Here is a 27111-nt window from a genome sequence, read left to right as displayed (position 1 = left end):
CTTGCTTTCTGATGCAAATAGCAGAGGGGGGGGGGGGCTGATCCAGAACAGGAGCACAGCAGGGAGTGGGGAGGGTTAAAGCCATGAGCTCTTTCCTTCCCAGAAAAGCTGTGCAGCCTTGGAAAAAAGCAAAACAATTCTGACTTTCCTACCAGAGAATTCCCTAAGGGCTGGCCCTCTCCTGGTACAAATTTTCTTTCCTTCAGCTATTAGTCAGCCCCACTGGCTAACATCCTGAAGGCCAAACAGTCTAATCTTGTTGCCACAAGGCCATACTTGGGAAGTGTTTGTGTGCTAATCTTGTTGCCACAAGGCCACACTTGGGAAGTGTTTGTGTGCTAATCTTGTTGCCACAAGGCCACACTTGGGAAGTGTTTGTGTGCTAATCTTGTTGCCACAAGGCCACACTTGGGAAGTGTTTGTGTGCTAATCTTGTTGCCACAAGGCCACACTTGGGAAGTGTTTGTGTGCTAATCTTGTTGCCACAAGGCCACACTTGGGAAGTGTTTGTGTGCTAATCTTGTTGCCACAAGGCCACACTTGGGAAGTGTTTGTGTGCTAATCTTGTTGCCACAAGGCCACACTTGGGAAGTGTTTGTGTGCATATGCGGTTGCATGGATGGGTGGAATCCCATGCCAAGGCTATATTTTTCTCTTGCAAACTACAGCATATCCCTAATCTCCTACGTTATGGCTTCAACCTAGATGCTGATAACCAAAGTTTCTGAGCTTCAGTCAAAGTACAATGAATTAAAAGCTAAAAATATGGAGTTGATACAGTACATTAGCTATAATGAAGGCCTCTTCATGCATCAGGTATGTCTCTATGTACGCCCCTCCCTCGCCCCCGTTTCCTCCAGCAGATCTGCTGTCAAAATAGAGTGAGGAGTGGTTGTGTAATGGACAATTTTGATGTGCAGGCACTCATCATGACAGTCCCCCGAGGAGAGTCCACAAATGAAAGCTGCTGTCTTGATCCAGATCAACAAGCCAGTTCTAGCAGTTTTCATCTCCGCCAAGAGCAGGCCTTTCATAAAGCTAATGAGTCTTAACTGCCCATTCAAGAGCAAGTCGCCCCAAAATACTTTGCATTGCAACAGGGATAGCTGACAGCAATATGTTGTTGCAGGGAAAATCCATGCCCCCCTCCCCATGGTTATTGACCGGGTTCTCACGATCACTGCAACCCACTGCAGCTTATTTATTTAAGCCATGGCAGGTTGCAGTGTGTGCCACCTGCCCTTCTGAATATTCAAGCTGTGGTGGAGGGCGGCTGCTGTGGCTTATCATGTTGTGCAAACCTGGCGAGGGTGGCTTATGTGAGGGTTATACAACCTTCACATAACATTCAAACAGCCTGTGGGTTGTTTAACCCTTGCATAAGCCACCCTTGCTGGGTTCGCACAACATGATAAGCCGCAGCGACTGTCCTCCACGGCTTGATTATTCAAAAGGGCCACCAGCACGGTGGGCTGTGGGGATCGTGTGAACCAGGCCAGAGTGAGGATTGCAGCTAAGCTCAGAGGGAATGGGGAAGCCTGAAGAGTGCTAATCAAAAAGTCCTGGGGCTTTGACCCTATCGGCCCTGGCTCCACCACCCCACTGGTGGGGAGCAATGGTCCTGCCTTCCACTTGAAGATGTGGCTTTTGCATCTCCAGCCCAGTGTGATTAAAGGAAGGTATTCTGTAGTAAGTCTTCCTCTTTTTGTTAGTTAAAGCCAAATACGGTCAGCAGCTCCTGCATTCCTGGCTTGGTGCCATGGTACACAGCTGGTTGTGTTTCCTGCAAAGAGGCAGCTGCCCCCCACAATTTCTGGGGGGGAAGCCATTTGTGGATGCTGCTGAGCTGGCAATCATTCCTCTTCCCCACTGATTGCACGCAATGTTGTGCACAGGGGAGGAGCAGTGTGGGCTCAAACATCGATGCTCAGATGGTGGGTCATGAACTGAGCTGAGGTGGGTCACACCAGTAATGCTGTCATTATTTTCTTTCTGATGTTACTGATTGTCCGGGAAGAAGCAGGGATGCAAAAACAAAAGCCATGCAGGGTCGGTGAAGAGCACTCTAAAATGTTTGTTGGTGGTGGTCAAACATGTATCAGCATTAGTGCAAAAGGCCTGACTAGGGCCCATGAGAAGGGAAGCACAAGGAAGTCAGAGAAAGAAATGGGGAAAAGTAAAAATACAAATAGAAGCGGGTAGCACATTAAAGGGTAGGATTAAAAGTGGACCCCATATCTGGGTAAGCTGAGGACCACTGCAGGATCAGGCCCTTAGTACAAATCAGCAAACCTGGAATTCATCAACATTCTCCAAATTCTACCTTGAAGCTCATTCCAAGCTGTGTGTATTTTCATGCACATTTTCCCAAATATGCATATCAGTGGTGCAGATTTTTTAGAATGTGCATGCATTCCCCTTATTGATGGAAGCGTGTTTGTACACAGTTTTTGAAAGTATGCATTTTTATGCGCGTTCCTCAAATATACACATTTTAATTTTTTTTTTAATGTGTGCTGTAAATTGCATCTCAAGCTCAGAAATGCAAGGACTTCAACTGCAGAGTGCATTCATGGGTGCAAACTGGGGGGCTTTTAGTAAAAAAAACACTGAAATGAAATTCTCATACATCTCTACCTGACAGCCATAGATATAGATCAATCCCAGGAACGAACAACTCACATAACCTGGATTCCCCAAGGGTATTCAACAGACCTTGCAAAAGGATGTCCCAGGAACCTGAAGGCTGGACACAGTTCTAGCTCTGCAGGGCAGGCAAAGAGATGTGGGGAAATGGGGTCAGGCAGAGAAAGTCCCAGTGTCTAAGCAAGGATGGTGATCAGCTGTAGCTACATTCAAGAACTGACCATCTTTGGGGGTGGTTACAGTTATAGATGCTAACGTGGTGTTTGCAGGCAGAGTGAAAGGGAATAGAAAAGTGTAGTTGGAATAAAAGGAGAAAGAGGTTAAATGTAGAAGGCCGAATTGAGTAGCAACATCACTACTTCTTTGTGAAAGAGTTTAAATTTAGTCCGAAATTCTCTTGCCAGAACTTTGAAGTGAAGACAGATGTAACATTTGTGCCACTGTGAGGCTGGCTTAAGAGTGCCCTCAACACATTCAGGCCTAATGTGCCTTTCTGATGTTGATAGAGGTGCCTAGTATTGAAAGTAGGTAGGGAGATATTGTTCTCCCTCTCTTATAATACTAGAACGCAGGGTCATTCCATGAAGCTGGCTGGTGAGAGATCCAGGACAGATTAAAGGAAGTGCTTCCTTACACAGCACATAGTGAAACTGTGAGTTTTGCTACCGCAAGATGTAGTAACGGCCACCAATTTGGACAAATTTAAAAGGGGATCAGTCAAATTCATGAAGGATAAGGTGATCAGTGGCTACTAGTCCTTATGGCTATATGCTACCTATCTCCAGTATCAGAGGCAGTATGCCTATGTCCACCAGTTGCTGGGGAACATGGGCAGAAGGGTGCTGTTGCGTTCATGTCCTGCTTGTGGGCTTCCGACAGGCAGCTGGTTGGCCACTGTGTGAACAGAATGCTGGACTAGATGGACCCTTGGTCTGAACCAGCACGGCTCTTCTTATGTTCTTATGTTCAAATTATTACCAACTATGGCCAGTGCTGGTAATATTATGAAGATTCCCGCTCCGCAATCCTTGATGCAATTTTGCAACAGGCTTTTTTTCTGCTTTTAATCTTTTTTTTACATATGAGGATGAATATATAAGCAAACAGATGTATATGTGGTGCTTTAAAAAATTCTTTTAACATATAGGCAGTCTGTTTGAAGCATAGTAGAGGGGCATGAATGATGGCTGATTTAGTACTATGTCCTTCTGCCATGCAAATTACAAAGTTGGGTATAAATTAGGATCACAGTGCTAGCGAAGATGATGATCCTATGATGTCTCCTCTTTTTAATTGTTGTCCTCACCCTTGATAAGGGTTGTCTTCTTTAACATTTGGCTGTATAGTAGTTAGTAGGGCCTAATCCATTCACTTCTTTTAATACCTTTACAGAATCAAGAACTAAGCAGGATGCTGTTAGCAATTTCCAACATGGCAGAGCACAGCTACATGGGACATTATGGTCCTTTGAAGGAAATGACATTGCAGTCCAAGTTGGACATGATCCAAGTAAGTTAAACTATGCTTCTGAAATCAAAATTGCCCAAGACAGAGTGCAACTCAGATTCATTAGGGATGTGCGAAAGTCACTTACCTTTTCAAAGGGGGTGATTCACGGTGGGGGGGAGCGGGGAGGTGATCCACAACTCCCCCCGAAATCCTAACCCAGCCAGCTCCGCTCTGCAGCAACTCCATGGAGCTGCCAGCCGGGTGCATTCTCAGGCGTGCAGCGCCTGCAGACGCAAATGGTGGGAGCTACGGTGGCCGCCTTTGCATTCCTGTTTTTTTGCCGTGATAGGCCACGTAAATATTTACATAGCCTATCATGGCAAAAAAACAAGGGTGCAAATGGCGTAGCAGCCGCCATTTGTGCCCGTTTTTCGCCGTGATAGGCTATGCAAATATTTACGTAGCCTATCACGGCAAAAAAACAGGGCACAAATGGCGGCGGCTACGGAGGCCGCCATTTGTGTTCCCTTTTTTTGCCATGATAGGCTACGTAAATATTTACGTAGCCTATCACAGCCTCCACAAGGATGCAAATGGCGTCCCTGTGTTAGCCGTGATAGGCTACATAAGTATTTACATAGCCTATCATGGCAAAAATGTGGAAGCGAATGGTGGCCGCAGACGTGGCCGCCATTCGCAAAGCAGCGCGAACGGCACCAGGTAAGTGCTCCATTTCGTGCGCCTTTTGCGGGGTGGTAGGGTGGGGGGCTTTGTTCTGCCACGGATTTCGGGGGGCCGAATGCACTGGCATTCAGCCTCACTGAGATCCGTGGCGGAATTCTCTGACATCCCTAAGAATCATCGAATCATAGAATAGTAGGGTTGGAAGGGGCATATAATATCATCGAGTCCAAGCCTCTGCTCAATGCAGGAATCTAAGTCAAAGCATCCCTGACAGATGGCTGTCCAGCTTCATCTTGAATGCCTCCAGTGTGGGAGAGCCCACCACCTCCCTAGGTAATTGGTTCCACTGTCGTATTGATCTAACAGTCTGGAAGTTTTTCCTGATGTTCAGCTGGAATCTGTCTTTCTGTAACTTGAGCCCATTATTCCGTGTCCTGCACTCTGGGATGATCGAGAAAAGATCCTGGCCATTGACCCATATATCAGTGGGTTGTATAATGGTGTCATTTCCCTAGCGCAAAGTGTCTACCCCTTATGGAAACAACATTTTCATCTTTGCGCAAGCATGAAATCCAGTACTTCAATCAAACTGTTGCACAAGCCATTTGCACATGCTGTTGTACAAGGAGATTTGCAGCTCATTATGACTCCGTTATATTTGGTGTTGCTTGTGCTAGTTGTCCTAGTTCTGTTATCACTTGTGCAATCACTAGCACAGGGGAGGGCTGGGTCGGGGGGAGATGATGCCGCACCCAGCCCTCCATCAGCCAAATGGCATCAGGGGCACGGCCACAACCCCTGAGGTCAATGGGCAGGGCCATGCCCCCTCACATCATTTCATCCCTGGCATGCGCATTGAAAAGATAATCCTGCAGGCATATGTGCCAGGAACTGGCTTTACTGCATGCACGTTTCCTCCCATCTGCTTTGCCTGCCCCACACCTTCTCCCGCTGGGGAGTGGTCACAGGGCAGGCGAAGTTGCTAAGCCTGGCTTTGCTCACCCTTTGCCTTCCCCATGCAGGAGGGTTAAGCGTGAGCAAAGCCCTCTTGTCCAGCAGTTGCAGGAGGTCCTGCAGGTGCCAGACAAGTGTCCAAATCCCCTTGTTATCTCTGATCTCCATTGGGAAGGGAAGCATAATCAATATGTCTCTAATTACATGATGCTGAGTTACAAGGGAAGACGATCTCCATCATATCTGTTTTGTCAGTTTCTTAGGGTCACCTTGTTGGCTGCTGCTGGAGAAAGGATATTGAACCAGTTGAATTTTTGGTGTGATCCTGCAGTGCAGTTTTTGAGTTCTTTATCGCTAGCACCTCCCATTTTAGAAACTAAGCACTGGTTCGATAGCATAGACTGGCCTTCCCCAACTTGGTGCCCTCCAGATGTGTTGAACTACACCCAGGCATCATGGCCAATGGTTAGTGATGGTGGGGGATGCAGTTCAAAACATCTGGAGGGCACCCAGTTGAGGGAGACTAGTATGGGCTATAGATAACATGTTCTATAATTAAACTATATTAAGAAATGTTTTCTCTTTCTTTGAGCAGGAGTTCACTTTAAGAAAAATTCAGATCAAAGAGGAAACAAGGAAATTCAGTGAACTTCAAAAGTCATCCTCTGGCTTTTTTAAGAAACAACCTCAAAAGCTAAAAAGTGTTAGCAAGCTATCATTCAACCTATAAGACCAAATACAAACTATCGGTCAAATTTTTGCAAGGAAAGATGGCATAAGACAGACCTCTAAAGGTACCATAACAGGCTGCTAGGGGACAAAATTTTGTGTACAAGTGGAATAATTTTACTTTATAGTGTGTGTAGGTCTGCAAAGATGGATATCAGTACATTGTCAAAAATGTCTTGATGGGGGGGAAATGCCTTTCATTTGCAGAAGATTTGTATTTCTGCAAATCTGTTAGAATTTTGCAACTTCTGTGCTATTTTCCTTGAAGAAATGACATTTTTACTGTATCTAAGAAGCAATGATGATGCTATTTCATATGCATGTATTTTTTTCTTATTGTATCATTTCTTTCTGCATTCATTTGCTTATAAAACTTGGGGCAAATAATACGATATTGCTATTACATCATGCTCTACCTATTAGTTTTCCATGCTCTGTCTGTGAGCAATAATTAGCATCTTTCACACATTTGCAATTTTTGCAGCAGTAAGTAAAAGTGTTTACTATCACGTAGATAAATTGCATTAATCTTGTCACATGCATTTGGAGCTTGTTCAACATGGTGTGTGGTTTTAATCCATGATTCCATGGTATTTGCAATGAAATTAATAAGAACATGTTTATTATCTTATGCCCCTTGGTGTGTGCAGGAAGTGGGGGCCATCAAGCATCCTGCGAGAATGTGGGAATACAGTGAGAAAACTTGGAAATGATTATGCAGCTTGATTAATCTGTGTTTTTTGGAGGAGGTGTAAACCTCTGTGGATCTTTTTTAAGTTGAAGAAATATCACTTGCCTCAATGCCTCTAATGAACAAAATCTCACACAAACATCATCATACCACTCTTCAGGTCCCCCCTCAATCTGTGGCAAAAAGGGTGGCAACAGGAAAGAGAGCTTTTTTAGTGGTGGCCCCTCTTGCTTTGGAATGCTGTCTTTACTGGGTAAGCTGGCCTGTCACCAACATTGTTATTCTTTCAGCACCAGGCTAAGACTTTTCTGTTCTCTCAGGCATTTTACGTATTTTACTTTTTTATATAGTGCAATCCTATGCATGTCTATTCAGAAGTAAACTCCTTCGAGTACAATGGGACTTACTTCCAAGTAAGGGAGGGGCTGTAGTCCAGTGGTAGAGCAAATGCTTTGCATGCAGAAGGCTCCAGAATCAATGCACGGCATCGCCAGGTAAAACTCCCGCCTAAAACCCTGGAGAGATGCTGCCAGTCTGTGTTGACAGTACTGGGTTAGATGGGCCAATGGTTTAACTCAGTGGCCCTGTTCACACATAACAAGAAGCGACCATGAGCAGATTTCCCATGGGGCTTTTCATTGTGGCAGCTGCCACCATTTTGAATATTTGAGCTGTGGTGGGGCATACTCTAGCTTATCATTACATGCAAATCTGGCCAGGGTGGGTTGCTGGGGTGGTTAACAAGCCACTCGAAACCCTAAAACAGCTCATGGGCTCTGGGTGGCTTATCAGCCACTCCAACCACTCCTCGCCAGGTTTGCGTGTAAGAGCAAGCTATGCTACCCACCACGGTTTGACTATAACAAATGGCAGCGGTGGCTGCGACAAGAAACCCCACTGGGAAATTTACCCACAGTGGCTTCTTGTTATGTCCGAACCAGGTTAGTGACATGGTTCGCAGGGCATGATAAACCATGGTGGGTTGTGAGCCTTGTTTGTGTCAGTGTGGCTCATGGTGACATCTGAACCTGGCGCAGACATTTCAGCACGATTTGTTAACTGGGCACAAGCCACGCTGAGAACCCATGGCTTGTTGTTGGGTTGTTGAGGGTGGCTTGCTCCCAGGGTGGTTTGTTGTGACATCCGAACCCAGCACAGTGGCTTGCCCCAAGAGGCTACAGAGCGGCCTGGCAAGAGCATCAAAAAGTCCAGCTGCTCCTTGTGATCTCGCTAGTGCCACCTCCAGCCTCCGTCCTCCCTCCTCCGTGATGTCAGCCTCTTCACAGATAGAGAAGTGACACTTGGGAATGTCCTGAATGCATTCACCATCTTTACATTTTTATTTTGGTTTTTGGTGCTTCAGAAGTACGTAAACTGTATTCATAATGTAAAAAAAAAAAAAATTGGTCCTGTGCAAGTGCAAAAGTGCACGGATTTGCCTGCCCACTGTGTAGCCTGCAGTAGTATATTCACCTTGTTAGTTTCCTTGTAAATTGCCTACTCCTCTTCCACACTTCCACTGACAGCTTTCAAATTCACTCAGAATTGGGATACAGGGCAGCAGTGAGCTCTGCCCTAATGGGGCACCCACCAGGAGGGATGGGCTGATAGGGAAGTCAGGTCTGGGGGGGTGGGGGCACCACAGGGAAATCTGGGCCACTTAGGCTCACTGGATTTCCCCAGAACCCTGTGCATGCATGCCAGATTTTGTGGGACGCCTTTCCAGTTTTAAAAAGACAAAGTCCATGAATGGCAGCTGCCATTTGCAGACCTTTGGGAAAATCACAGCCGTAAATTGCATATTTTAGCTGTTTGTGGGCCCTAAAGCACTTAAATCTACGTAAATTGCAGCTGTAACAGCTGCAATTTATGTAGATATGAGGGCTTTACAGCAGTAAATGGTGTAAAATATGCAATTTTGGCTGTGATTTTCCCAAGGTCTGCAAGTGGCAGCTGCCATTCATGGACTTTGTCTTTTTAAAACCTGGAAGCTGTCCCATGTGGAGTCTGGCAGGCACAAAGGGAACAGGAGCTGGTCCTCTGTGGACCCTGCAGGTTCAGCTTTTGGGAATCTGGCTTTATTTGAGTCTGCAGCAGATTTCTCCAGCATCACTATCCACCAGTTCTTCTAATTATCCTTTCCTGTGATGCTTGGGGAAGTTATGAGATGCTTCTTTGCCATGTCTCTCTGCCCATATGGAGAATCAGACTGGATCCATCCCCCTTTTCTTGTAAATGAATCTTAAACCAACATGCCATACTTTTGTGTAGTTACTACTTCTGTGTGGTCGTGTTCCATGCTGAATTAGAACTATTGCAAATAAGGAGACGGTGGTGCTTATTTAAATATATTTATTTAAAGTATTTTTCTCCCATTTCTCAGCCAAAATGTCTCCCAGAGTGGTGTACACAGTCCCTGGCCACAAGCTTATGATCCAAAAAAAATGTAATCCATGACAAGCTTCACTTGCCAAAATTCCCTTTTCTTCACAACTGTTAAAAGTACAGGAACCCTTTCCTCTTTTGGATCTGGTCACCCCATGTATGGGTGATGTTATCAGCATAGAGTTGGCTCTGCCTGAAGGAGCAACCACCCTGCAAAGAGAGTATAAGAAACAGACCATCCTGGAATGGAATTGTGATCTGCTACCATTTAGAATTGCTCTTAACTCTTCTCCCAGTACCTCCCCCCATCCCACCCACACATTATGAGAAATGTCTGCCTTTTTTAAAAAATCCATACCAACTTAAAATTAATGGAACAGCTTTACGAAATGGAAACATCAGTTGTTGTTGTTGTTGTTGTTGTTCAGTCGTGTCCGACTCTTCGTGACCCCATGGACCATAGCACGCCAGGCCTTCCTGTCCTGCGCTCTCTCCCGGAGCGTGCTCAAGTTCATATTCATTGCATCGGTGATGCTATCTAGCCATCTCATCCTCTGCCGTCCCCTTCTCCTTTTGCCTTCAGTCTTTCCCAGCATCAGGGTCTTTTCCAGGGAGTTTTCTCTTCGCTCCAGGGAGTTTTCTCTTCGCTCCAGGGAGTTTTCTCTTGTTTCTCAATGTTGAAATGAAAGAAGGTCTCCGCAAGATGTTCAGGATCAATGGCCCAAATGTCACTGAGAAAAATTACCGTAAGAGAGCTGATTACTTTGTGCTTATATAAATGGCCTCTTACATACTCAAAGGTGGCACACTTAATAAATCCACTCATTTCTATTGCAAGAAGTGGTGAATAAATGACATGTCTAATGAACAGCAGTAGTAATGTCAATCCATTTTGGGATTACTTTTTTTTTTTTTAATGGTAGTATTTCCTATTTTAAGTATTGCAGCTAGCCAGTAAGAATGGTATTTTATCGTGTGCTGTGTACCAAACATCACTTCTCTATACAGAGATAATCCCCATCTAGGGAAAGTCCTGAACACAGTCAAGTGTCTATTTTGCTCTGAATATACATTGTACTTCCACCTTGTAAGAAGAGTAGCATTATAAAGCAGTCTCAGTGGGCAAGCTCCAGCAAAATGGGTGAAGGAGAGCTCTAGGGGAAATGGTCTTACATGCCCGTTTCGCATGGAGAAAACTTAAGCACAGGGTAATGTAGGACTAGTGGAGGCTGGTGGCTCTGATTTTGGTGGGACTGTGAATCCAGTCTGGCTCTCAATCAGAACCAGCCAGCATTCTAAAGGAGCTATCCAGGGTGCTGAACCTATTTTGGGGATAGGTTTCTGAACCTTAGATAGCTCTTTTAGAGTTCTGGCTGGTTCTGACTGAATCCCAGAGTGGCTGCAGAGCCCCACCAAAATCAGAGCCATCAACCTCCACTCTGGAGAACTTCCTTATCTCTCTCATTGTGTTCTAACAGTAGGAGCCATATTTTCCTGTAACGTAAATCAAATGCACCTGTTTTTGTTTTCCAAATGTTGCCAGCCATGATATTATCTGCTACAGGTATGGTAAGATAATGCTAAGTGTAATTAGGAAAGGAATCACAAATAAAACTGCCAATATCTTACTCCTCTTATACAAATCTATGGTGCCACCACATTTGGAACACTGTGTACAGTTCTGGTCACCACACCTATAGAAAGATATTGTAGACCTGGAAGAAGTGCAGACAAGGGCAACTGAAACGATCAAGGGGCTGGAGCAACTCCCCTACGAGGAAAGGTTACAACATCTGGGACTGTTTAACTTAGAAAAAAGGCAAGAGAGGGGAGTCATGATAGAGGTGTACAAAATTATGCATCGTGTAGAGAGTGCGGATAGGGAGACATTTTTCTTCCTCTCTCATAATACTAGAACCCACTGTCATCCCATAGAGCTCATTTGTGGGAAATTCAGAATAGATAAAAAGAAGTACTTCTTCACACAGCTATGACAGATATTTGCCCCAGAAGCAAGACCAACTTGCACAATAGGCTACCTTGCAAATAGTTATCCAAAATAAGTTATTGGTCTTCCGCATTTGTCTCACAAATAACCCTACAACAGCAAATGGGTTCTAGGAGGGTTGCTTCCCCCTTCAACAAGCCATGTTACCTGGTTTCAGATGATACAACAAGCTAAGCCTGTGCAGTGATTATGGAAATTGCACCCCACACACACTATGATTTAAAGAAACCACCGTGGCTTAAATAAGTCATGGTTCAGGCTTAAATAACTGGCTTATTTTAAGTGTGCAAACCAGGTCTTTGTCTCTGTCCACATCAGGAGATGTAAAGTTATATGACCATTCTCCAGCTCGGAATCCCACAATGCTAGTCACAAAAGTGCTGTCTGTTCTGTGAATGCCCTGTGCTTCACCTTCTTCATTCTTGATAATTGGTTCTGTGATCTGGATCTTGCAACCCACCCAGGCAAATGCAGTCCATGTTTGAAATGGGATGCATAAACAATTTATTTCAGTTCAGTTCTGACCAGAATTTATTCAGCTCGTAGCTCAAGGACTCCAATGTGGACCTGAATGCAATCTGTGGGTAAAGTCCGTACATTTCCGCGCTTTCAGAATAAAATAAATGTGTTCAAAACTTGTGTACATTTGAAAAATGCTCATGAAAAATTTGTACTTTTGAAAAATACATACAAACACATTTTTGCTGATTTGCACATCCCTAGCCCAGTAAAACTTCTGTTTTTGTTACCCACCTGGGACTGCAAAAAGAAGGGTGGTGGGCAAGCACCTGACAGACCATAATATATATTCTGGCAAGGCACACTGCATTATACCTGGCAGGTTAAATTGAACTGAATATAAGTGCATTACTGGTGGAAATATCTCTCGTCTTGGAAAAATGGGCATCACTTAATTTAAGCACTTAGAGGAAGGTTAATATGCTTAAGATGAATGTCTTTCCATGGGTAAGTTATGTATTAAGTAGTATTCCTTTATATATTCCTCAAACATCTTTTTGAAAACTTTATTTAATATTTCAGAAGCTTATCGGGGGGGGGGGTCTCCTCCCTGTTTTTCATTGAAGATGCAGTTGTCAATTAAAGAGGAAGGATTGAACTTTCCCAATCTTAGTTTATATCATAAAGCTTATTTATTAACCCATATTAATGATTAGAAATCATTTTTCCTTTAATACTTCTACATGTGCTGTTTTGGAGTCAAATTATGTGGTGCTTCTTTCTGGCTAGATGGTGTTAGGGTGTAGGTATATTAAAAAGAAAGGAATGGCTGTACCAACAATATTAGCAGTGAGAGAGACTTCCAGCCTTTCTACATGAAGCATCTATTGTGCGCTCATGATTCCTCACTCACTCATGGTAGTTTGCAAGTACTTCATATGACATTGTCATCCTCCAGGGCCTCTCCCGTGCTTGGCAACCATTACAGCATTTTATTTTCTACCAAGGAAAGTCTGGTACTTTTGTGAATGGCGGCAAGAAACCCTAGTGTATTGCCATAATTTCACTATATCACAGTGCCACCTAGTGGTTATATAGTGGAACACATGTAAAAGAGCCAATCTTAATCCCACAAAGAATCTGGAAGCAGAAGCCTCAGTAAAGTGCTGGGTTAAAGATTCATGTAGAAAAGCCGTTGGAGTGCAATGGCACACCAGCTGCAGTTTGATCCATAAACTAAACTTACCTTATGGGATAATCCAGTTTTGAAAATAGAGACATGACCGTTTATGTGGAGGAGTGGAGCTGATGATGGAATTTATACTTTAGATCAGCTAATTGGTTTGGACGATGAATTCCTACCATTTTCAGTATTGTGGAATAGATATAATTTATAGTCTAGTACTAGCTGGCAGTATATTCAGCTTCAGCATTCGTTGGTGTCTATATACGGCCCATCAGCAATGAGTGCTTCAGCTCCTCCTGCACTGTTGGAGGAATTAATTAGTTCCTTACAGAAAGCTAAGCCCACAATAGCTGTCTATAAAAGCCTTCTGGAACATAGCAAAGCAGATGTTCAGAGATGAATGGAATAAGGAATTGGAATGCTTTATGCAGTTCAATCAATGGAAAGTTGCCTTAGCTTCCATATGTACTATTTCTGTAGATTTAAAATTGAGCTTGATTCAACAGAAGTTGATGTTTCATGCATACTGGACACCACAGAGGCTTGCTAAGAAGAAGCTGACTAGCTCTGCTGGTGATGTAATAGTGGATGTACATGCACTTTCCCATATCACAGGGAAACTACATCCCTGTGATGTGGGGATTAACAAATTGACAGCGTAAGTGGAGACTGAGAGCCTTTATGGTTGCAAAGAGAGGTACTCCAAGCTTAGAAGGAAAAACACCCACCACCTACGGACTGAAGATCTTACGGCTCTTGCTATGTTTGAGCGTATCTTCTACAGCCGTCAAAGTCGTATGGATGTTTATTTAGATAGATGGACTGCTTATATTAATCTACACATTTGAAATGGAAATGTTAATCTTTTTTCTCCCCCCCTTGTGTTTTCCTTTTTCCTTTTTTTTTTCTTTGCCCTATAGTTAATGATTACTGTATATTAATATGTTTCATGATATGAATCCCCCCCTTTTTTGTTGTTTTGCTTGCTTGCTTGTTTGCTTGCTTGTTGTTGTTACCATTGTGTTGCAAATAAAAGGATTATTGAAAAAAGAAAAACACCTGGCAGGCTGCATTTAGTTTAGTAGGTTCCAAGCGGTGCAGGGCAGGTTGAAATCATATAAATTGTGTGGGGTTGAGGACCCCCTTTATAGATAGCAGCTTGGCTAAGATGGCCTTTTGCTTCCTTCCTGTGTCCTTCCAGAAATGCAGCAAAGTTGTTTATTAACTTGAGTGACAACAAAGCATTGCTGTCTCTCGTGTATATATCTCTATATTGAAACATATAGATGTCTAAGTGCTGAAAATAAAGGGTGGGCAGACAATTGCACTTAGAAAGATATTCCAATAAACTCAGCCGTTAGGCTCCCATTCCAATGCTAAAACAAACTGTCTAAAAATAACTTCAGCTTTTGTCGAAGAAGCCAGGAATTAAAGTATTCAGAGGGAGCCTCAGAAATCAGTAGCTTTTGAAATCTTTGCCCCTTTCATGTGGTAGAACAACCTTGAAATTCAACACTTACAGACTTCTGCCAATAATCCATTAAGGGCGTAATCCTATGCACGTTTAGACAGAAAAAAGTCCTACAACATCCAGCGTGGCTGGCTGGGGAATGCTGGGAGTTGTAGGGCTTTTTTCTGTCCAAACATTCATAGGATTGTGCCTTAAAAGGGTAACCATGGTCTAAAGCCCAGATAGGAATACAGACACAACAGAGCTTCTGAATATGCTAAAAACTAAATGGTGGAGTTGAGTGCAGTAATTGACCAGTCCTGGGAGGTAGTTTTAAGCAAATAATTGACCAGTCCTGTTCAAGCAAGGCACAGAGTACAAATGGGCGAGCTTTCCCAAACTCACCTTGGATTAAGTTGGACATTATCCAAGATCTTCATGTGTGTGTGTGTCATTTTTCTGAGCCAAACTGAAGCCCAGAAAAATAACGCACATTTCAGTCTCTTAAGCCTCCCCCTGTTCAGTGTAGCGGAGTAATGTCTCTCCACTACAGTGAATAGCAGTAGAATTCAGAAGTTGCAGGGGCAAAATCCAAGATTAAGGGGGAAGCCCATCCCCTGGGCAGGACCTATAGAGGATAGGATTCCTCCTCTATCCTTAGTTTTTGTCCCTGCAGCCTCTGAATTCTGCTTCTATTCAGCATACTGGAGTGAGAGCTGAGGTTTTGGCTCTGTAATCGATTTAGAGTGCTCCCTAGGGATCTGATGTGGGAGCAGTGGACTTTGGTCATCTCTACACCAGCCTAAAATCCTGCATTTAAAACAGGACTTTCTGCTTCCATTTCAAATGCAGGATCACAATGACTCCCTTTTTCACCCGCTTCCTTCTCCCCCATCTCTGAGTCTTCCATATCTTTCATCGATCTCGCTCCTCTTCTTGACATTTTTTCTCTTCTCAAGGAGGGAGCTCAAGCGGAACACAACTGGGTAATTTGATAGCTCATTATCTGCAATCTATTTAAAAATGGAACAAAGGGCATTTAGTGTAGGAGACACCCTGTGGGTTCACGGCGCCACATGTACAGAGCCCGCAAACTTCCACGAGAGCGCCATCTCAATAGCAGGATAAAAGCTCCATGTGAAGAAAGACTTTGGCTGTCTGTTGCAGTGTTTAAGCTGTGTGCTTCCACCCCGCTCAGACCTGTATATTTGTAAATAAAGGCAAATACTGCAGAAGTCCAGTCAGCCTGACCTCCTTCTAAAGGAAATTAAACCTGGGTAAGCACTGCTCTCCTGGAACTACTTGCTGCTCGGAGAAGTGAGATATGTGTAACAGCATAGCCCTATTCAGGCATTCTGATTCTGTGCAGAGCAAAGAAGCGAGGAGAGGGAGTGTGCTAGCCCTGGCCCCTTCTGCTGTCACTTTTGTCACACTCTACACATGGAGGGTGGCTTTCTGAAGAGGAGAGCCCCCTGCATACGTGGAGGATCTCCATTGCAATTCATAATGCTGGAAAATCAGTGTCTAGACCCTCCACGGATACAAGAGGCATTCCTCTTCAGAAAGTCATCCTCCGTGAGTTCAGGACAATGAAAGAGGTGATGGAGCAGGGCAGGATTAGTATGTTCCCTCCCTTCATGTGTTTACACAGAATCAGAACTCCAAATAAAATGGAGGGGAGGAGGATCATGTATGCCGCCTCGGGCTCCTTGGAGGAAAAGCTGGGATATAAATGTGATAAATAAAATAAATACATTCTTGAACCGGGCTAGTGTTTCCTCCTTTTTGTCTATCTTGCCTATGTAAATTCTCAGTCCCTCAGACATTACCTTTTTGGCTTGAATCCAATGTTAGTCCTACTTAGAGTAGACTGACTGAAATGAATGGGACTTACATTAAAGCCATTTTTGATACAACCCTTCCTATGTGCATTTGTACAAGGCCTCACATCCGACACCCTTAGTTTCGGTTTAGAGTTGTCTGGAGCCCTGAACTCTACAGCCCTATGTCCTAAAACTATTACCCTAAAGTAGGGCCTTTTTAGTTTAAGAAAACTAAACCCTTATCAGCTCTCATATGGAAGCTTGACCCTAGACGGTTAGCAAAGGGTTATATTCATGAAACAGAGGAAGCCATAAAAGCCTTGTATTTATTTTTTTTAAAAGACGCACAGGCTTTATTAAATTCAAAAAAGATTCTGATGGAAGGTTTTTCAAATGCTGCTGAGGTCTTAAATGTGTTGACCTAATTTCATTAATGACTTGATGACAGAGGCGTTTAATATTCTGTTTTTGGAGTGATAAATAGAAGAGGTCAGGGTAGCTTATTATCAGTATCATAAATCTAACACTACAATTACATTTGCCTTCAGCTTTTTCCCCCTTTTGTTTTAGTAGAGGAAAATACAGTGACTCATAACGAGTGCAGACATGGTGCAGTGGTTAGGCTGTTGAGTTAGGAGTGGGGAAACCTGGGTTCAGATCCAGGTTTGGCTATGAGACTCACCTGATGATCTTGGATAGAGCACTCTCTCTCAGCTTAACCCACTCCCAGGGCTATTGTGGAAATAAAATGGGGACAAAAGAAAGGCGTGTGTGTGCCACTTTAAGCTCCTTAGAAGGAAGGAAGGATGAAATAAATCATAAATTAAGATAACCTTCCTATTGGGGAAAGCTTTGCCTTCATAATTACAAGGCATTCATATCACACAATTCCTCCTTTGCGTTTAAAGCAGGGGTGGGGGCCTTCTGTACTGTTGTTCAAGTCTGGACCGCCACGCCTCAGAATCCAGACCACAGAGGTCTCCTAAGGCCACACTACCTCTTCTCAGGTCACATTCCCACCTGAGAATGCTCCAGACAATAATTTAAGCTGAGATAGGCCACTTCATACATTTGTTGTTGTTCAGTCGTTCAGTCGTGTCCGACTCTTCGTGACCCCATGGACCATAGCACGCCAGGCCTTCCTGTCCTGCGCTCTCTCCCAGGGTGTGCTCAAGTCCATATTCATTGCATCGGTGATGCTATCTGGCCATCTCATCCTCTGCCATCCCCTTCTCCTTTTGCCTTCAATCTTTCCCAGCATCAGGGTCTTTTCCAGGGAGTTTTCTCTTCGCATTAGGTGGCCAAAATATTTGAGCTTCAGCTTCAGTATCTGTCCTTCCAATGAGCACTCAGGGTTGATTTCCTTTAGGATGGACTGATTTGACCTCCTTGCAGTCCAGGGGACTTGTAAGAGTCTTCTCCAGCACCACAGTTCGAAACCATTGATTCTTCAGCGCTCAGCCTTCCTTATAGTCCAGCTCTCACAGCCATACATTACTACTGGGAAAACCATAGCTTTGATTAGACGGACCTTTGTCGCCAAGGTGATGTCCCTGCTTCTTACTATGCTGTCTAGGTTTGCCATAACTTTCCTCCCAAGGAGCAAGCGTCTTTTAATTTCATGGCTGCAGTTACCGTCTGCGGTGATCTTGGAGCCCAAGAAAATACAATCTGTCCCTGCTTCCATTTCTTCCCCTTCTATATGCCAGGAAGTGATGGGACCAGATGCCATGATCTTCGTTTTGTTAATGTTGAGTTTCAAACCAGCTTTTGCACTCTCCACTTTCACCCTCAACAAGAAGCTCTTTAGATCTTCTTCGTCTTCTGCCATTAGGGTGGTATCGTCTGCGTATCTGAGGTTGTTGATAATTCTCCCAGCAATCTTAATTCTGACCTGTGATTCATCCAGCCCGGCGTTTCTCATAATGTACTCTGCATATAAATTAAATAAGCAGGGCGACAATATACAGCCCTGTCATACTCCTTTCCCAATTTTGAACCAATCAGTTGTTCCATGTCTGGTTCTTACTGTTGCTTCTTGACCCTCGTACAGGTTTCTCAGGAGACAGGTAAGGTGGTCTGGTACTCCCATCTCTTTAAGAATTTGCCACAGTTTGTTGTGATCCATACAATCAAAGGCTTTAGCGTAGTCAGTGAAGCAGAAATAGACGTTTTTCTGGAATTCTCTTGCTTTTTCCATGATCCAGCAAATGTTGGCGATTTGATCTCTGGTTCCTCTGCCTCTTCGAAACCCAGCTTGTACTTCCGGTAGTTCTCGGTTCACATACTGCTGAAGCCTAGCTTGTAGGATTTTGAGCATCACCTTGCTGGCATGTGAAATGAGCGCAATTGTGCGGTAGTTTGAACACTATTTGGCATTGCCCTTCTTTGGAATTGGAATGTAAACTGACCTTTTCCAGTCTTGTGGCCAGTGTTCAGTGTTCCAGATTTGTCGGCATATTGAGTGCAGCACTTTAACAGCATCATCTTTTAGGATCTTAAATAGCTCAGCTGGAATACTGTCAACTCCGCTAACTTTGTTGTTAGTAATGCTTCCTAAGGCCCACTTGACTTCACACTCTAAGATGTCTGGCTCAAGTTCAGTGACCGCACTATCATGGCTACCAGGGACATTCAGATCTTTCCTGTATAGTTCTTCTGTGTATTCTTGCCACCTCTTCTTAATCTCATCTGCTTCTGTTAGCTCCCTGCCTTCTTTGTCCTTTTTCATGCCCGTCTTTGCACAAAACGTTCCCTTGAGATCTCCAGTTTTCTTGAAGAGATCTCTAGTCTTTCCCATTCTATTGTTTTCCTCAATTTCTTTGCATTGTTCATTTCAGAAGGCCTTCTTGTCTCTCCTTGCTATTCTCTGGAACTCTGCATTCAGTTGGGTATATCTTCCCCTTTCTCCCTTGCTTTTCGCTTCCCTTCTTTCCTCAGCTACTTGTAAAGCCTCATCAGACAGCCACTTGGCTTTCTTGCATTTCTTTTTCTTTGGGATGGATTTCGTTGCTGCCTCCTGAACAATGTTACGGACCTCTGTCCATAGTTCCTCAGGCACTCTGTCTGTCAGGTCTAATCCCTGAAATCTATTCCTCACCTCGAATGTAGATTCATAAGGGATATGATTGAGGTCATACCTGAATGGTTTAGTGGTTTTCCCTACATTCTTCCATTTAAGCTGAAATTTTGCGATAAGAAGCTCATGATCTGAGCCACAGTCAGCTCCAGGTCTTGTTTTTACTGACTGTATAGAGCTTCTCCATCTTCGGCTGCAAAGGACATAATCAATCTGGTTTCGATATTGACCCTCTGGTGATGTCCATGTGTAGAGTTGCCTCTTGTGCTATTGGAAAAGAGTGTTTGCTATGATCAGCGTGTTCTCTTGGCAAAACTCTATTAGCCTTTGTCCTGCTTCATTTTGTACACCAAGGCCATGCTTGCCTGTTATCCCAGTGATTTCTTGACTTCCTACTTTGGCATTCCAATCCCCTATGATGAAGAGGACCTCTTTTTTTGGTGTGAGTTCTAGAAGGTGTTGTAGGTCTTCATGGAACCGATCAACCTCAGTTTCTTCGGCCTCAGTGGTTGTGGCATAGACTTGAATTACTGTGATGTTGAATGGTTTGCCTTGGATTCGTACTGAGATCATTCTATCGTTTTTCAGATTGTACCCCAGTACTGCTTTTCCCACCCTTTTGTTGACTATGAGTGCTACTTCATTTCTTCTAAGGGATTCTTGCCCACAGTAGTAGATATAATGGTCACCGGAATTAAATTCGCCCATGCTTGTCCATTTTAGTTCGCTGATTCCTAAGATGTTCAATCTTGCCATCTCATGTTTGACCACCTCCAGCTTACCTTGATTCATTGATCTGACATTCCAGGTTCCTAAACAATATTGTTCTTTATAGCATCGGATTTTCTTTTCACCATCAGACACATCCACAGCTGAGTGTCCTTTCGAATTTGGCCCAGCCGCGTCACTCTTTCTGGCACTACTTGGAAATTCCCTCTGCTCTTCCCCAGTAGTATACTGGACACCTTCCGACCTGAGGGGCTCATCTTCCGGCGTCATATCTTTTAGCCTTGTGATATGTTCCATGGGGTTTTCTTGGCAAGAATACTGGAGTGGGTTGCCATTTCCTTCTCCAGTGGATCACATTTTGTCAGAACTCTCTGCCATGACCTGTCTGTCTTGGGTGGCCCTGCACGGCATAGCTTATGGCTTCACTGAGTTACGCAAGCCCCTTCGCCCCAACAAGGCAGTGATCCATGAAGGGGCTTCATACATTATGTAGAGGTAAACCCAAATGTAAACTTGGCAGGGAGCTGCAGCCAATCATGTCTCCCTGACAAATGTATGCCACATCTGCTTGTCAATTTAGCCCTATTCAGGCATATGCCTGAATGTGTGAGGGCTTAAACTGGGTAGAGGGGCCCTGGCCCTCTCAGTTGACCTTGCTGTGCTGAATTGACAAGGTCTGAAAGGGATTTCTACTCGCATTTGTTTCAACAGGAGTAGAAGTCTCTGTGGAATTGTGGCCCCTGCCTTATCAGGGTTCCTAAAGTAGATCTTAAGAGAAACACAGGACTCCCACTTGTGTGTCTTTGTTCCCACTTCCTGGTATTGTGTAGTACAACACAGTACACAATGTGACATCTGTATAGACCTATTCAGACATTCTGTACCTGAATAGGGCAAACATGCGAGGAGAGGGAGCACTCCAACCCTGAACCTCTCTCTGTGGTCACATCCATCACCCTCTACTCATGGAGGGTGACTATCTAAAGAGGAGAGCCTCCTGTATCTGTGGGGCCTGTCCATGTGAGCCAGAACACTGTCCCTGTGTTTGCTCCAGTCAACAGCTGAGGCTTTGTTCTGGATTTTGCCATTGAAAAAGTTCAGTGGGTGTTCATCAGAGCAAGGCCTTTTTGGTGGTGGTGCCAATTTATATGGTGTGGTGTTCCCAGAGAGGTCTGCCAGGTCCTGATGCTGTGCTCTTTCAGGCACTAGGCCAAAACCTGTCTCTTTCAGAAAGCCTTCACTTTTGATTTCCGATTGCAGTGTTTTTAGTCTTGCTAGGTGCTACCATTACGGTCAGATTTTGATATTATATCTATTTCCTGTTATTTTTATAGCTATTGTATTTTTTACTGTGTTTTTGATGCTTTGTTCCAATTTTTAATTGGGAAGTTACTTTGAGTTTACTTTAAAACAAATGAGTATATCTAGGGTATTTATATGCCACCCTATGATTTATGTTAGTAGTCGCCCTGTGATGTTTATTACTAGCCTATTAACTTATTCCTCTAGGTGATGTACAGCAATTTAAACAATGGGAATTTAAACACAAATCAAATACAAAAAAAATCAAATAATATAAAATACATCAGCACAAAATTATAAACACATAAAAAGGCCTGCAGTAATCCCATAAGTGTAAAAAAAAAGAGCAATCAAACATTGTCAGAGTAGAAACTAAAATTATAATCACTATCAGCTTTAACATAAAAATAAAAATAAAAAAGAAGCTGTCATGAGTGCCATTAAATAAATAAGTTACATAATATTAAAATATTTAAAAGATGGTAAAGGCATCAAAAAGGTCTTTGCTTGTCACTGAAAAGATGTTGCTGTATGTGCCATGTGGGCCTGTCTAGGGAGAACATTCCACAGCCAGGGGCTACCACTGAAAAGACCCTCTCTTGTTGCCACCTTCTGTATTTCAGAAGGAGGGGGCATTCATAGAAGGGCCTCAGTTGATGATCCTAAGGCATGGGTGGGTATCAGGACCAGCCCTACCATTAGCCAGAAGGAGGTGGCTGTCTGAGGTGCCAGGTTACGAGGGGGCTGTGGGAGAGGGGCTGGCATTGAGATGCTGGAAGTTGGAGTTGTTTGTGCCATGTGGCTTGCCCTGCACCCCCTAAATGAGTCTGCTGCCTTCAGGTGCAGTGGAGGGCACCATCCCATCACCAGATCCTACTACCAATCCAGTCAAGCTTCTATATTTGGAAGTTGTGTGGGGCGGGGTTGAGGGGGAAGAGAACTGCATATCCTTTGCCTCAGGCAGCAAAATGTTTTGGACCAGCCCTGAGGGGTACATTTGGGAAGAGGCACATAACCAAAGTTCTCAGGGCAGCTTACAACAAGTACACACACACACACACACACACACACTGTGTTTTAACAGCACAGCTACTGATGAGGCTGGAAGCTGAAACATTTAGCTTAAATATATATTTTTGAATATTCTGTTGTTAGTCTTTCATATTACATATATATATATATATATATATATATATATATATATATATATATATATTTGTTGTTGTTCAGTCGTTAAGTCGTGTCCGACTCTTCGTGACCCCATGGACCATAGCACACCAGGCCTTCCTGTCCTGCGCTCTCTCCCGGAGCGTGCTCAAGTTCATATTCATTGCATCGGTGATGCTATCTAGCCATCTCATCCTCTGCCGGCCCCTTCTCCTTTTGCCTTCCGTCTTTCCCAGCATCAGGGTCTTTTCCAGAGAGTTTTCTCTTCGCATTAGGTGGCCAAAATATTTGAGCTTCAGCTTCAGTATCTGTCCTTCCAATGGGCACTCAGGGTTGATTTCCTTTAGGATGAACTGATTTGACCTCCTTGCAGTCCAGAGGACTTGTAAGTCTTCTCCAGCACCACAGTTTGAAGGCATCATTTCTTCAGCGCTCAGCCTTCCTTATAGTCCAGCTCTCACAGCCATACATTACTACTGGGAAAACCATAGCTTTGATTATGTGGACCTTTGTCCTAGGTTTGCCATAGCTTTCCTCCCAAGGAGCAAGCATCTTTTAATTTCATGGCTACAGTCACCATCTACGGTGATCTTGGAGCCCAAGAAAATACAATCTGTCACTGCTTCCATTTCTTCCCCTTCTATCTGCCAGGAAGTGATGGGGCCAGATGCCATGATCTTCGTTTTTTTAATGTTGAGTTTCAAACCAGCTTTTGTACTCTCCACTTTCACCCTCAACATACACACACACACACACACAGCCATAAAGAGAAACTAGGATATGTGTTTGTTAAAATTAATTAATTGATTAAAACACATCATGCTGGACATTTCCCTGCCCTCACCAGGGTCAGGGTGGGGATATGGAGCAGGGGTGGAAAGGAGTAGGGAAAAGAAGGTCAAGAATTTATCCCCCCGCCTCCACATACACACTCCGTTAACTTTGAGTTAAATGTGAGAAGTTTATATGTTTGGGGCTGCCACTGCATGAAAAGGGAAAATCACTGTGGTGGCAACCATGCTGGCATTTTCCTGAAGTGAAGTGGCTTATGGTGCTGCTGCTGTGGGAGAAAGAGGATTCAAGAGGAGGCTACATTTTGAGTTTCTCTCTCCCCACCCTAGCATGAAAGTTCTGAGGGGAAAAAACCCTGAGAATTTTGAGCTTCTGGAGGGAGGATTATTATAAACTGATAAACTAGTAGCAACAACACAGGGCCTGAGGAGATCAAGGCTGCATTGAAATGAGCATCAGAAATGTGGTGCTTTGGGGCCACCTAGCGTTCACTCTTCATAGATACCAAAAAGCCATTTTGTGAAAGAATTTCCTTTGTTTATTCTGGACACATGGTAGAGTTTCTGATTAAAAGAAGGCAGGAAGTAAAGGGTAGGACCAACTAAGGCAGGAGCGGGCAGACTTCAGGCTTGCGGGATCTACTTTGATTTTTTTTTAATACAATCCTGAAATCCGCCAAGCAGAGACTAGTGCAAAAGACATACGTACACTTAGAATTAAATGATTCAAAGCCTGGGAATTTGTTTTGAGTACCAGAAGTGAATGGAGCTCACAATCCTTCCGCACAACCATCCACTGCAGGTTATTCCAAATTTTCTTCATTTCAGCAGTATAATTTAGGGTGTGGGGTGAAGCAGCAACCCAATTGGTTGCTGCTGCAACCAACTGGGAGTCAGAGATCCTTGCTGATGTACTGTCCCTGCCCAAACGAGCTTACGGTCTAAAATTTGACACTAAGGAAACAACAGAGGAAGGTGAGGGAAGTGGAGGTAGGGGTAAACAGTGAAGGAGGATGTGATTTTTTTCCCCAGTTAATTGTCTTTAGGCATGCTTACAAATGCAGTTGCAGTAGGTGGGGCATGAAAACTAGGTAGGGGCTGAGGTAAAGCCTGCACAGAATGGGTGGATATTGAGGAGGGTTTTGAAGGAAGTAAGAGAACTGCTTGTACTATTTATTTTGCACCTCCAGGGGGAGGGTATTCCCTAGTCAGGACACCACAACTGACTGGCTCTCTCTCCTGTTGACACATAACAGTACCTGAGGTACTTGGAGAAAGGCCTTCCCCGTTTAAGTCACAGGCAGGCTGATATAGGAAGTGGTGCTCCTGAAGGTATTTCTATTTATTTATTTACAATATTTGTATACTGCTCCACATCTAATCAGATTCCAGAGCAGTTGAGCAACAAGAGGTAAAATGAGCAAAAGATAAAAAGAATGAAACGTGATATTAAAATTATTCTTTAAAAAGCAGAGCGCCAATAAAACCGAGGCTGGCTAACCAAAGGAAGGCTTCCTGGAAAAGAGCTGTTTTCAGGAGGCGCCAAAAACAACCCAGGGTTGGCGCCTGCCTGACCACCAGAGGCAGGGAGTTCCATAGGAAGGACGTTCCATAGGAATATATGTGTCTGGTGTGTGCATGGTTAGAGTACACTTTTGGTTAGCCCTGTCCAAAAGGAAACTGTAGATCCAGAGAAAGTGGAGAAAAGGGTAGCTAAGGCTGCAGTGCTTTGCACAGTGGGGTCTGAATATTTTTTAAAAAACACACCCACAGAGGATGTGATGGGGCGAACGGTATCAAGCACTTTATCAACATTCTGGGGGATTAACAATCAAGACATCCTGTGTAATTGGGCAAGTGGTAACTCTGGCCACTTCTGCTCTAGATTCTCTCCTTAGAGTCGAATCAGAATGGATCTGAGTAATTTCATCCACAAAGTGCTCAAGGACTCTGACAGTAGAGAGTTTTAATCTGTACCTTTGCACCCATAGTTCTAGTTAAAAAATAAAGATGAGAAACTGTGCTTTTGTGTTGATTACTGAAAATTAAATAAGGTAACGTATCCAGATGCGCGCCCATGACCATGTATGGCTCTAGGTTCTTTGCGTTCAGCTAAATGGTTTTCTATGCCATATCGGCCAGTGGATATTGGCAGATTCCCAAGGCATCTGAAGATCAAGAAAATACAGCCTTTGCAACCCCTAGGGGGATTTAAGGATTTCTTTGCATGCCCTTTGGTTTGGTTAATGCCTCTGCTACTTTCTCCTGTATGATGGAGGTGTGCCCAGGAGATCTGCCTCTCCTAAGAAGAGAGAACAGGCAATCACAGTCACTCAATGGAGAAACAGACTATGGTCAACAGTGCTGATGGAAAAACTAACAAAACAAAGCAGAAATTCCATACTATGCCAAGATAAGGACAAGTTCTAATAAATGTATTCCCAAAATTGTACTTACTCAAATCACATCAAAGGCACTGCTCATCCTCCTCTAACACATGGGTCTTTATGGAAGGACCTATTCAGCTAAGAGGAACTTTTACAATTGTCTGTACTATGGAACGAAATGACTCACAAGGGGTCAAGGTCAAGTTGTCTAACCTCCCCACACACACTATAGATTAATATTTATACATAACTGCAACCTGCAGACAAACCGCTTCAAAATGTTGATTTTTGTATTGCCGGTAACAACTTTGTTAACTTTATTGGATTCTAAAATTAATTTTTAAAAAAACAGCCACAGCATATTGCTAATATCAAAGTCCCAGACGCAGGGCTGCATCAACCTTTTGTTGCCCAAGGTGGTGAAGGACAAGATAATGGATGTCCCTCCTCCCCTTCCATGTACAGAAGCAGAGCAGGCTGACAGTGGAATCTCACTTCAACTGCATTTGAGGGTAGGCTGTCTGGCACACACAGTTCTGTCCTCCAACAACTTGCTGCTGTTTCTCAACGCCCAGTATCTGCTATCTGAGGCAGATGCCTCCCTCTACCTAATGGTAGGGCCAGCCTTTTGAGATGGGTGGGATATGGGAAAACTTGGTTGAACTGGACTCAATAGCGGCGGAGACTGAAGACATTGTTGCCGCCACCACCACAGTAGGCCTTCAGACAGGCTCTTTTCCCCAAGAAGAGCTCATTTCTCATAACCCTCCACATGAAAGTAACCAACTGACTCGGGATGGGGGTGGGGGAGGGTAACCTGGCTGCCTTATGTGACAGGGATCAGCAGGGGAATCCTGTTGTGGAATGGAGATCAATATGATAATCTCCAAATGGAGGAGCAAGGTCCAGAAAAAATGCTGGCAACCCTACGTCCAACCTCTATGCAAGGGCAGGAATTGAAAGTGTGAGGGTGCCAAAGTTTATTAAAGCAGGGTGTACATCTTTGGGCCGTACAGCCCTTCATAGAATAACCCCTGGGTGCACCTATGTAAATAACAATTCTACTTGGAAATTATATGTGGCCTAGAAAATAATAGCTGTGTGAGGGTGCAATCCTATGCATGTTTAGCGGAGAAAAGGCCTACAACTCCCAGCATGTCCCAGCCAGCATGGCTGGCTGGGGGAGTTGTAG

At 43.9% G+C, this 27111-nt stretch overlaps 1 protein-coding gene across 1 annotated transcript in view; it reads left to right on the top strand.

The window, feature by feature from the left end:
- The window catches only part of CCDC197 (coiled-coil domain containing 197), a 33944-nt gene extending 26776 nt beyond the window's left edge, over positions 1–7168 (top strand). Inside the window, exons 7-9 of the mRNA XM_084844401.1 lie at positions 706–816; positions 4039–4155; positions 6329–7168. Coding sequence (XP_084700527.1) covers positions 706–816; positions 4039–4155; positions 6329–6463 — 363 coding nt within the window. The 3' untranslated portion in view covers positions 6464–7168. The remainder of the gene's footprint in view (positions 1–705; positions 817–4038; positions 4156–6328) is intronic.
- Positions 7169–27111: the final 19943 nt, after the last annotated feature.

Source organism: Heloderma suspectum, chromosome 1 (genome assembly GCF_057233095.1).
Source record: "Heloderma suspectum isolate Gila_16-S chromosome 1, 16-S_ref, whole genome shotgun sequence".
NCBI classification, from domain to species: Eukaryota; Metazoa; Chordata; class Lepidosauria; order Squamata; family Helodermatidae; genus Heloderma; species Heloderma suspectum.
Note: the sequence above shows the minus strand (reverse complement) of the source record. Positions and strands in the feature narration are given on the sequence as shown.